Genomic DNA, 12,558 nt, shown 5'->3' with positions numbered 1-12,558 from the left:
AGAGCAAGGAGTGTATTAAAGAAGCACAGCAAATTCAGTCCTAGAGTTCCCTGCTTGACTTCATGTCATAGTTCTGATTTCTAAAATACTATTTTCTGCAAAATATGCTTTCTGTTTTTCCCCTCTTGTAGCCTGCAACCAAACAGAATCCCTTCAGTGGGACATTTTTGTGTTCTTCCTTTAAAAACAGCAACATATAAATAACAAAAAGAAGTAAGAGAAAGAGTGTTTTTTTATAGGCTAGTATTTAACATAAACTTGAGAGTGAGTACCAAGATTATACTTAGAATTTACAGACCGGGTAGGAAGATGAGATAGAAATCTGAAGATTACTGACTCAAACACAGTGTAGTTTCATTGCTTTATTGTCACATCTCTGAATTCACAACTGTGAATTATATTCGTATGCACTATAACTTTAGAAAGCACCTTCCCAAACCAAATATTAAGTGATTTATTGTAATTTCTTTGACTTATTATAGAATTGACTTTCCAAGTGCTCATGAGAATTATTGAGAATTTGCTACATAGTAACATCTCAGCTGTGTCCACAAGAGCTATCTGTCACCTAGTCTTAATGACTATTGGCTCACTAGGAATATTGGTTTTGGCATTAAAATGATATTTTTCTAAATGCAGATAGGACCAGGGATCACTCTTGAACATTAATGTCCAAGCATCTTAAAATTACACATCAGGTTTCATAGTCTGACTTCTGCCCCACTCTCCATCTTTAGCCCTTTTCCCTGTGTGCCCTTTCTCTGGCATTACTGAGCTGCTGGTAATGTCCTACTCACTCGTTCACTCTTTCAGGCCTCACTCCTGCTCTTGCTGCTGTGTGGAATGCTTTTACCCTTTCCTTCCCTCTACCGCTTTTAATCTGGCTAGCCTCAATATTTCAGTCTGTGCTTGGGCATGTGTTCTAGAAAAGCCATCCCTGATATGCTTTATTTTCATTGTTTTTAAACCCTAATGCGTAGCATGTATGTAGCAGGACTCAATAAGAAATTTCTGAGTAAAATAAAGACTGTTTTTACAAAGATGATGTGCAGGACTGTTCTCTGCAGTCTTGGAGCAGAGGGGACAGACATGTGGGGGAATAATGTACAGTTCAGGTGGTAAAGATGCGGTAGAAAAATCAGTGAAGTCAGAAGGCAGCCTCAAGAAGGAGGTACCTTTTTATCTGGGGAAAGACATGCAGAATCAAGGAAGACTTCACATATCATTGTTTTAAAAGATGAAAATAAGGCCAGTTGTTGTGTCTCACAACTGTAATCCCAGCATTTTGGGGGGCTGGAGGAGGTGGATCACAAGGTCAAAAGATCAAGAACATCCTGGCCAATCATGAAACACCATCTCTACTACAAATATGAAAATTAGCTGGGCATGATGGTGCATGCCTGTAATCCCAGCTTCTTGGGAGACTGAGACAGGAGAATTGCTTGAACCAGGGAGTCAGAGGTTGCAGTGAGCTGAGATTGTGCCACTGCACTCCAGCCTGGTGACAGAGAAAGACCCTGGCTCAAAAAAAAAAAAAGAAAAAAAAAAAAAGAAAAAAAATAAATTTGTCAGAATAGTAGAGGGAAACATTTTAGATATTAGGAAGACATTGTGCACTAATAAAGGTGTCAGTAGTAGTTTTGGAAATCATCTATAAGGTACTATTGTTGCAGAAAACAGGAGGCAGGAGAGACCCAGTGGGTGAAACAGGATTTTATTTAGGTGCACACCAGTTCAGTGGATTTGCATCCAAATGCTGAGTCCTGAACAAAGACAGAGCCTAGCTTATAAAGGCAAGCTTACAGAAGCAGAACAAAGGCAGTTAATCATATAGTGACAGTTTTGCAACCTCAGCATAGCTTGTGACTTTGCAACTACATTGAAGGAAAAGAGGAACTTGCAAAATATATGCATTTGTACAAATAGCTATGAGTAAATGCTGAGGGGAAGGGGAGACGGTAAAGGAATTTGTTTTCTTAACCTTGCTCTGGGATGTCTGGACCCATACCTGTGGGCTCTGGCTTCTTGGACAGGGTCAACACGACCTTACCTGGGCCCTGCCTGTTACTATCCTTAAAGTCAGAGTAGCTAAGTGCAGGAAAACTTGTTTCTCTTTAAAACTAAATTTCCTTTCCATTACATTTACTGCTTCATGATTAGGATGTGGAGAACAACATACTGTGTTACCTTATATGTTTCTACTGTATTTTAAAGTTGTGTTTCTGGTGGTTTTGTTCATTTATGTTGGGTGGATGAATTTGTGAGTGAATCTCATCAGGCGTCTCCCCAAGTGGTTTGTTGAAGTCTTAGAGAGTGATTTCCTAAGTAACTATTTCATGAAACACTAAACACTCAATTTATGAGATAAAATAAAATGTTGTCTTAAATCTATTTTTATAAATGCAATAGTTTTTAACTGTTCTAAGTGGTTCATTTTAACTGAATATATGGATTTCTCAACAGAACAAGACTTAAAGCTGACATCAGAGGAAGAATCACAAAGGCTTAAAGGCAGTGAAAATAGCCAGCCAGAGGCATGGAAAATTTTACATTTAAATGTTTGATTTAATGCTGTTTTCTTTGCTTTAATAATATTAGGCAGTCCAAATGAAATTATCTTTCAGACTAGGTTTTGAGAATCAATAGATTCTTTTTTCTAAGAACTTTTTAATAGATTCATAAAATTTAATAAATTCAGCAATCTCATTAACAGAAGAATCAATAGATTCCAAGTTAGCATTTGAAACTTAACTTAAAAAACATAACCACTATAAACTTTAAAGTACTCTTATTTTACAATATTCTTATTTAAAATATTCTTATCTGCCTTTTTGATTAGCTTATAGGTAATCTTTCCTTTTGGAATAGAGGCAAAAGAAATTCCAGAACTTTGTTCTTTTATTCTTACAACACCCTGACATGATAAAGAAAGTAACATCAATTATTGGATTATATTATTAAGCAATAGAATTATGAACAATGTAACACTGATGGTCCCTGAGCTGGATTCGTGGTTGAAGAGTAATCATGGCCAGTGATTGAAAATCTGCAGTTTTATATTGCAGTCACTGATAGCAAGGTGAAAGATATATTCTGCCTTGTGATCTCTCATTGACCTCAGCGTTTCTCTTCAGGGAGGGAACCAGGTCATAAAAGCAACCCAAATGCCTATTACAAGAATCGTATCTTGCAGAATGGGACCTTTGGTGTTAGTGCAGAAACACAATAACATTTGAACTTACTGCAGTTGCAGAAAATCAGTACAGATTATTAAAATTTTTATCCACTGTCATTAGTACACATTAGAATATATTAGAACTGGACTTAAGCAGATAAACTAGATACATAACACTATCGTATTACAACATATAATTTCAATTAAAATTTAAGAATTTGCATTTCTTTCTGTTTGGTGTTGATTTCAGCTCCTAATAATTGAAAGCATGCCTACAATCCAGTTAGTAATCTGTAGAGGCTCACTGGTTAGGGTTTGGTGAGGTAAACTCTTTTCAAGTGAGGAAGACTTTGCAACACTACAAATCATCCGCTGATGAATTTTTGGCAGATTTAACACGTAACAAATTAAGTGGAGTCCAAACAAATGGTGACAAAGTTAAGTTTACTGGTTCATGTTTATCTTCTCCGGTTGGCTAAGGTGAATTATTTTTCTCATGTTAGTCAGAAGCCAGTGATGTGGCAGTAGCTGAACGTAGATTAAAATGTTAATTTTTAATTTTAATTAATTATTTATTTTAACAGTTAAATTTTAATTTTAATTATTTTCTAATTTTTCATTGTCTATACTTGATTACTTAAAATAAAATTATTTTTAAAACACACATTCCAAAAGAGGAAACATCACAGAATTACAACAAGCAAATTAACCTTCTATTTTTTCATTTGCAGGAAATGTCTCAAGAACCGGAAATAAACAAGGATTGTGATAGAGAGGTATACCATTATATTCAAATGTTTCTGTTGAATTAGATTTTTACATTATGTTGTTTAATAAAGTGTTGTAAGTATAGGCATACATGATCCTATCATGTAAGTAGCGTAAATCATCAGTGAAAAATTTAATATTTAACTCAGAAAGGATTCTGTAGATTGAGTTTTAAAGAGATACAAACCCCAGAGATATTCTTTCATTATTATGGAATAATCCTGAATGGTGCCGTAAAGTGCTAGGTCATGTGACTTTAGGAGCTTTGGATCAATCATTTTATCTTTCTTGGTTTTAATCTGATTATCAATAGTTAATGTGGCTAAAGAAGATCATTTCTTATTCTGTGTATCTTCCAGCTAGAAAATTGTATGGCTATGGAATGTGAAATTTGGGGAGCATCTTATTTTCTGGGCATCCACGCTTGTACCTCAGCAGTTTTGCTCTGCTCCTTGTGTTGTGGCGAACTTTGGTTCCCATGTTTCAGTGAGAACCATCATGTTTTTGATATCCCAGGGACCAAATGAAAAAAAAATGATCAAAGGCAGTGGGGGAGAAGAATATCTCAGTGCAGAAAAGGGCAATCTTCCTTTCTATTCCTGAAGCCCCACAGTGTCTCATCCTCTAAATCTGACTGCTTAATGTGAGATCTAGGTGGTAAAGACAGAAGAAGACACATTTTGCATCTTTGTCTTTTTATTTGTGTGTTCCCACGAGTCAAATGGGATAAATATATATATAAGATTCTGAAGAGTCATTGGGAATAAAAGCACAAAATGAAGGAGGGCCCTTTTTGAATTTTGAAAAATTCTATTTTATTCAGTCAAACAGAAATGAAGCAAATTTTACAATGATATGATAATTACATCTTAAAATTAGAGGGTAATTGTTCTGTATATATGATCAAACTTAAGTGTGAAATATTTTTAATGACTACAATAATGACAAACTGAGTCAATTGATAAAATCAATTAAAAAGGTTCTTTTTATTCAATAAAGTGAATATCCTTAATATCCTTAATATCAAACTTCCACTCAAGGCTGAAGAAGACATGAAGAAGCACGGAAGTAATAATATGGGATTACCAGAAAACCTGACTAATGATGCCGCTGCTGGCAATGGTGATGATGGATTAATTCCACAAAGCAAGAGCAGAACACCTGAAAGTCAGCAATTTCCTGACACTGAGAATGAAGAGTATCACAGGTAAGCCTATGGCAACATTTAATAGGAGACAGCCATATGCTGTCAAACTAATCCTAATTTGGGCTAATATTCATGATTAAAAATTTTATATTTTTCCTAGGATATTCAGCCTTGCCTGGTAATCAGAAAAATGAAAATCAGCAAAAAATGAGTTACCATTTTTTCCAGTCATTTATTTATTTGAAAAATAACGAGTATTGGCAAATGTGAGGGGAAAGGAATTTCTTTACATTTTAGTGAACTTTTATTTTAGCTTCAGAGGTACATGTGCAGTTTGTTATATAGGTAAACTGTATCATGGAAGTTTGGGCTACAGATTATTTCATCAGCCACATAATAAGCAAAATACCCAAAAGGTAGTTTTTTGGTCATCTCTCTCCAGCCATGCTCCACCCTCAAGTAGACCCTTTTGCCTGTTATTCTCCTCTTTGTGTCCATGAGTTCTCATTGTTTAGTTTCCACTAAATGATTAAGAATACGTGGCATTTGATTTTCTGTTTCTGCATTAGTTTGCTTAGAATAGTGGCCGCCAGCTCCATCTGTGTTGCTGCAAAGGAAATGGTCTCATTGAAAAAGACATGTCGAACACTGTTGGTAAATGCATTTCGAACATTAATTGAGTAGCATATTCACACACACATATATAACATAGTAAGGATATATATGTATATTAAGGATACTTGTATAGATTTGTTACGTATATACTTACATATAAGAACATTTATTACAGCATCATTATATCAAAAGATGGATCCTTATCAGTAGGAATTTATCATTATTAAAAGCAAATCCTTACCAATAGGAAATAGCTCAATTTTCATTCCCAGAAAATAATGTAGTATGGAACCATTTTTTACAAATGAGGTTAGATCTAGAGTATACAGATTATTTCACAATTAAAATGTATTTAAAACCTTTACTTTGATAACACATCTTAAGATAATTTTGTTAGAATTCTTGTAATATCTGCTGTGTTGCCAATGGAAGCTGCATGCTCCATTGACACTGTACCTTGATTGCTAGTTATTAAATTTTTGTTGTCAGTGCCTGAGTGCTGAAATATTGGATCTTCAATCTGAGTATTGCCAAGGGATTGTATGGGGATCTATATTTAATATAAACATTTCAGTATATTGGGTAAAACTTTTATTAAAATGTATCAAAGGATCTTTCATCTACTAAACCAGGATTTGGTCAGATTTTTTTGCAAAGAGTCAGTTAGTAAATATTTTAGGCTTTGCAGACTGTATATATAATTTTGAGACAGGGTCTCTGTTGCCCAGGCTGGAGTGCGGTTTTGTGATCATGGCTCACTGCAGCCTCAACTTTCTGGGCTCTAGTGATCCTCCGACCTCAGCCTCTCTGCTAGCTGGGACCACAGGTGTGCAACATCACACCCAGCTAATTGACTCTGTGAACTGTAGAGTGAATAAGCGTGGCTGGGTTCCAAGATACTTGACTTACAAAAACAGGCAGTGGGATTTGGCCCACAGGTGCTAATGTGCTGGCCTTGTGCTAAAAGGAAGGTGCTGCTAATGCAGTAACTCTTATTCATAAAAGTGTCCTGCATGTGTGACATTATCCTTCCTTTTAGAAAAGGATATATTTCAGTATTCACCACACCACATTTTTCCACAGTGACTTCATATAATTTTTAAAATTTCATTTGTAACATAAGACTATTTTCTGCATTTCTGCCACTTTATTCCTGTTAATAGAACTCAGTAGTTTACTGTGATCAATTACTTTGTATATTTGATGAGTATCAACTGTTCTAGAATTGGCTGATTTTTATCAAGCCAGAAATACTCTCCTTGAAACGTTTAGTGTTTCTTGGTCTTTATGTATAAGCATGAACAAAGTGATATTCAGCTTATGGAATCTAGAATTGTTTAAGGTGACTTTTAGTTCTATAGTTTTAAGGATTTAACACCTCAGTCTGGCATTTTTAATGCCACATGTCTATAATTTTATAACTTTTAAAATATATAATTGTTATGTAAAATTTGAAGACTACACCTGTTATATAAAATTAGAAATTAATTGTCTATTATTTTCCATGACTGTGGAAGAAAATTACAACATTCTCAGCCATAACTTCTAAGTATGATGTCCTTAAAAGAACTGTCTAAGTATGATGTCCTTAAAAGAACTCATGAACTCAATTATCTTTTCATTCACTCTTGATCTCACACCAGTAAGTCTTCAGTTTCAGTACTCTTCCAACGTTGTTTTTCCTCAAGATTATCACTAATTTTTTTCTGTAATAAATCTAGGCATTTTTCGTACACTTCATTTTATTTAATCTGTTAGCAGAATTTGAGCCAATGGAGGACATCTCCCCTCTAACAGCATCTTCAACTTGGCTTCCAGGACCTCAGTCCCTCAGGCTTTTCCTCCTGCCTTTCTAATCCATTCATCATGGCCTCTTTTGCTTGCTCCTCCTCATCTTTCTCCATTTGGACATTGTTTTTTCCGAGGGCTCAGTCCTCAATCTTCTCTCTCATGACTTTTTCTTTTTTTGAGACAGAGTTTCACTCTGTCACCCCGGCTGGAGTTCAGTGGTGTGATCTTGGCTCACTGCAACCTCCACCTCCTGGGTTCAAGTGATTCTCCTGCCTCAGCCTCCTGAGTAGCTGGCATTACAGGTTGGTGCCACCATGCTCGGCTAATTTTTGTATTTTTAGTAGACACAGCATTTCCCTATGTTGGCCAGCCTGGTCTCAAACTCCTGACCTCAGGTGATCTCTCTGCCTTGGCCTCACAAAGTGTTGGGGTTGCAGGCATGAGCCACTGCACCCAGCCCCTCGTGACTTTTTCTACCGTGTATATGCTAGTGATTTCCAAATGTATGTCTCTGGCTCAGATCTCTCTCCCTAATTCCAGATTTCCATATGAGCCTGCCTACTTGATATCTCTATTTGGTTAGCTATTGGGTATCACACACTTGTCAGACCCAAAATTGGGCTACTGATGGCCTTCCTGAAATTTACCCCTCATGTAGTCTTTCCTACTTTGGTTAAGGGCAACTCTTCCAGTTGCTCTGCCAAAAATCTCGTTGTCATTCTTGACTCATCTCTCTCTCCATCTCTGACACCTTACATCTATTCTCTCAGTAAATCTTGTCAGGTCTATCTGAAGAATATGTCCAGAAGCCAGTCATATCTTCTACATCTGAGCCACCCTCATCTGCAGTCTACATGAGTGTCATAGACTGGTAATTGATAGTCCTGGCTTTTAAAAACTTCCCTTTTCATCAATTCTTAACTCAGTGGATGTACTTAAAATATAAGTCAAATTGTGTCAGTCCTGTGCCCCAGCCCTTCTGATTGCCTCCCATTTCACTCTGAGTATGTGTCAAATTTCCTCCTAATTATCTCCCTTGCTCTGCTTTAGCCACACTGAACTTCTTGCCATCCCTTCTCTACCCCTAGTGCTTAAAGACTCCAAGCACACCTCTGTACTTGGAAGTTCCCTGTGTCTGGAATGCTTTTTCCCCAGATATCCTCCTAGCTTACTCTTTCCAGTCCTTCAGTTCTTTATTTAAAACCTCCTTTCTGCTAAGAAGTAGAAAAAGGGTAAAAAGAAACACATTATGGAACAACCACTTTCTGAGGAAGAACCATGCACTACCCAGATGCATCATGCTTAAGATTCAACTGGGAGTGTACCAGGGAGGCTCTCTAATGTAACCAAGGGAAGGTTCAATGAAACAAAGTGATTTATCATCTCTAACTTCAAATCCATTTGTATCTTGACATCAACACTCTTAACCTTATATCATCATTTCTTAGAGTCTTTGATATACAAATAAAAGGTTTTTTTGTATTAGAAAGAAAGAAATCCCCTTTCTCAGCAGAGACTTTTCTGACCATCCCAACTTTCCCACCACCCTCCCCATCAAACACATAAACATTTCATTTTCCTGCTTTAGTTTTTTCTCCTCTAACGTACTGTATATTTTGTCTTCTCTGTCTGTTGTTATTGTGTGTTTATCTCACTCTCATGAATAAGGATTTTATTTTTCACTACTATATCCTCACTGCCTAGAAAAAGGCCTAGCGTATTGGATGTAGCTACCTAATTAATCCTTATTAAATGAGTGAATGGAGTTTATCCTGGGTATGTTGTTTGATTGATTCTCACTTTAAAATTTTGACATGGGTCATTCTATTAGTTTTGTCTGGTAATTATATGCATTTTAATAATTGTTTTGGCTTTTTATAATAAGCTACATTCTTTATATTAATTTTTTTATTTAGGGAGAAAAGCCCAATATTGTGGTTATTCATTATTTATTCTTTTATTTGTAATCATAATTGTAATTATGGTAAACTGAGTCAGAGGAATTGCAAACTTTACTAGTATTTTATTTGATTTGATTTTTGAGATAGAGTCTCATTCTATCGCCCAGGCTGGAGTGCAGTGGTGGGGTCTCAGTTCACTGCACCCTCCGCCTCCTAGGTTCATGTATTTCTCCTGCCTTAGTCTCCTGAGGAGCTGGGATTACAGCAGCATGCCACCACACCTGGCTAATTTCTGTATTTTTAGTAGAGACTACTAATTTCACTTTGTTGGGCAGGCTGGTCTCGAACTCTTTACCTCAGGTGATCCACCCACTTTGGCCCTTCAAAGTGCTAGGATTACAGGCATGAGCCACTGCACCTGGCCACCTGCTTTAAAAAAAAAAAAAATGGGGTGGCACATTTAATGGACTTACAAATTCTTTTCAAGGGATTATGAACCTTTGGTATTTGAAATAAAAAGACAGAGTTGGAAATTTTTTGCTTCCTATAGTAAGAGGAATACTCGTCCGGCACTGGCTATTCTGATGGAGCAGGTGCTGCTGCTTGGCTGTATTTCAGAAGCAAGCTGCTCACATCTGTATTGGTTGGTGAGCAAGACCAGTGGTCATTGATTGGTTGATTAGATTTCAAACTGGCTCTGGGTGGCTTCTTGTTACCATTGGTACAGGTCATTTCTTTCCTAAGTTACACTCAACTTTAACTGAACATTTTCTGTTTAAAAGTTGCCTTCAATTAACTATGTTCAAAATGAAACTATTTTATATTCCAGAATTTTAGACCTCATTTTAAAATTGTGGTCACGATGAATTGGTTAATAATAGCTCTCAGGAAGATCTATTTACATTTTTTAAAATACATATTTCTTTGCATAATTTATTCCTTAAAATTAATTGCCTTGTTTCTGTTATTGGTATTTCTAGAAGCTTTTGTTCAAGTCCTAACATAAACTCCAGTAGGAGGTTTTAGTCTCTTTGTCAGTTAATATATGTATATGGTAGTGATATTCTCTTTTTAAATTCCTTTTCTTGTTCACTGTCTTCTCTGTACAATAACAGTAATATTCTTATGCATTTTTACCTCATTAAAAATAATTACAGTTTTCAGGTCATGTGATGCCAACATGTTTGTTCCTTTTGCTTGGTGTGTGTGCTGCCATTCAGGCTCTGTTGTGGTTCTACATGAATGGCAGCTTTTTAAAATAACTCTGTGAAGAATGACATTGGTACTTGGATAGAAATTGTATTGGATCTGTAGACTTCTTTGGGCACTATGATCATTTTCACAATATCAGTGCTTTCAGTCCAGGAACATAGGATGTATGTTCATTTATTTGTGTCATCTCTGATTTTCTTCAGTTGTGTTTTCCAGTTATCCTTTTATAGTTGACTCACCTCCTTCGTTACATATTTTCCTAGGTATTTTACTCTTTTGCAGCCATTGTCAAAGGGACTGGGTTCTTGATGTGACTCGCAACTTGGTTGTAGGTAGTGTATAGTGGTACTACTCATTGGTATTTGTACATTTTGTAGCCTCTGAGACTTTACTGAATTCATTTATCAAGTCTAGGAGTGTTTTGTAGGAGTCTTTAGGGTTTTCTAGGGATAAGATCATATCATTGGTGAAGAGATAATTTGACTTTCTTTTTTCCAATTTGGATGTCCTTTATTTCTCTTGCCCAATTGCTCTGCCTAGGACTTCCCAGTTTTATTCTTAACATGCATGAAATAAAAGTAAAATCAAAAGTGATTAATGATTACTTTATTTCACATCTCTGTCGCATGCACAGATAAAATTAATTCAAAGTTGTATGTTAAAAACACAATATTAGACCCTGTTTTGTTCCAAAAGGAATTTCTAAGTTGTCTATAAAATACAGAGGAATCAAGAATATAAGTGGAAAGTGTTTCCCAAAAATAAATATAAAAAGTATGGGTTAACACAGGGCTTCCCAATCCCCAGGCCATGGACCAGTACCAGTCCCTGGACTGTTAGGACCTGGACCACAGAGCAGGAGGCTAGTGGCAGGTGAGCAAGCAAAGTTACATCTGTTTAAAGCCACTCTCTGTCACTCACATTACTGCCTGAGCTCCTCTTCCTGTCAGATCGGTGGTGGCATTGGATTGTCATAGGAGTGTGACTCAAACCCTGTTGTAAGCTGCTTACACAGGGTATCTAGGTTGTTCACTCCTTATGAGAATCTAATGCTTTATGATCTGTCACCATCTACTGTCACCCCCAGATGGGACCATCTAGTTGCAGGAAAACAAGCTGAGGCTCCCACTGATTCTACATTATGGTGAGCTATGTAATTATTTCATTATATATAAGTAATAATAGAAATAATATGCACAATGAATGTTATGTGCTTGAGTCATCCTGCAACCATCCCCCAACTCAGGTCTACAGAAAAATTACCTTCCACAAAACCAGTCCCTGGTGCCAACATGGTTGGGGAGAACTGGGTTAAGAGATGTGAGACCCCTTTGCCTTGTCTTGGATTAATGTGCAGATATGCATTGTGTGAATGACATCTGATGGCACCATGTTGCCCTGTAGATCATTTTAGGGACACCTCCAGTATTTCATGAAAATCAAAATTTCTTCTAGTGATGAACAAAATGATACCCAGAAGCAAGTTTCGGAAGAACAGAATGCTGGAATATCACAAGAAGAGATTCTGACTGGTAAACAAGAGCAGATGGAAGTGGCTGAAAAGAAAATGAATTCTGAGGTATTTTCTTTAGTCATTTTCAAATGTTTTAATATGTGTATTTATTTAAAAGACAACTTTATGTATTTTGGAAAGTACACAGGATTTTTAAAACAGAAGTGCAATGTTTAGATGCCTACATGTACATTGTGGAAGGGTACAATGCTTAAACAGTTATGAATAAATGCAATTCTTATAACTGACTGTAAAAATATTAGAAAAGTAGTATATTGATAAAACTTTCTTCAGAAAAAGGAACTTAAAGAACTTTAAGAAATTGCTTCTGTCCAAATATATGCATAGCTAAGGTTCTTACAATGGTGTAGTTGATAGATTAGATATCAGAGAATAAACCCAATTTAAAAAATATACTCAAGCATATTAATCTTAT

At 36.2% G+C, this 12,558-nt stretch overlaps 1 protein-coding gene across 1 annotated transcript in view; it reads left to right on the top strand.

The window, feature by feature from the left end:
- LOC139358550 (POTE ankyrin domain family member B-like) overlaps positions 1–12,558 on the top strand; it is a 30,031-nt gene that overhangs the window by 15,711 nt on the left and 1,762 nt on the right. The window contains exons 7-10 of the mRNA XM_071079786.1: positions 2,464–2,534; positions 3,907–3,951; positions 4,984–5,150; positions 12,065–12,188. Coding sequence (XP_070935887.1) covers positions 2,464–2,534; positions 3,907–3,951; positions 4,984–5,150; positions 12,065–12,188 — 407 coding nt within the window. The remainder of the gene's footprint in view (positions 1–2,463; positions 2,535–3,906; positions 3,952–4,983; positions 5,151–12,064; positions 12,189–12,558) is intronic.

This window comes from Macaca nemestrina, chromosome 15, assembly GCF_043159975.1.
Source record: "Macaca nemestrina isolate mMacNem1 chromosome 15, mMacNem.hap1, whole genome shotgun sequence".
NCBI lineage: Eukaryota > Metazoa > Chordata > Mammalia > Primates > Cercopithecidae > Macaca > Macaca nemestrina.
This window is presented reverse-complemented; position numbering and strand designations above follow the sequence as displayed.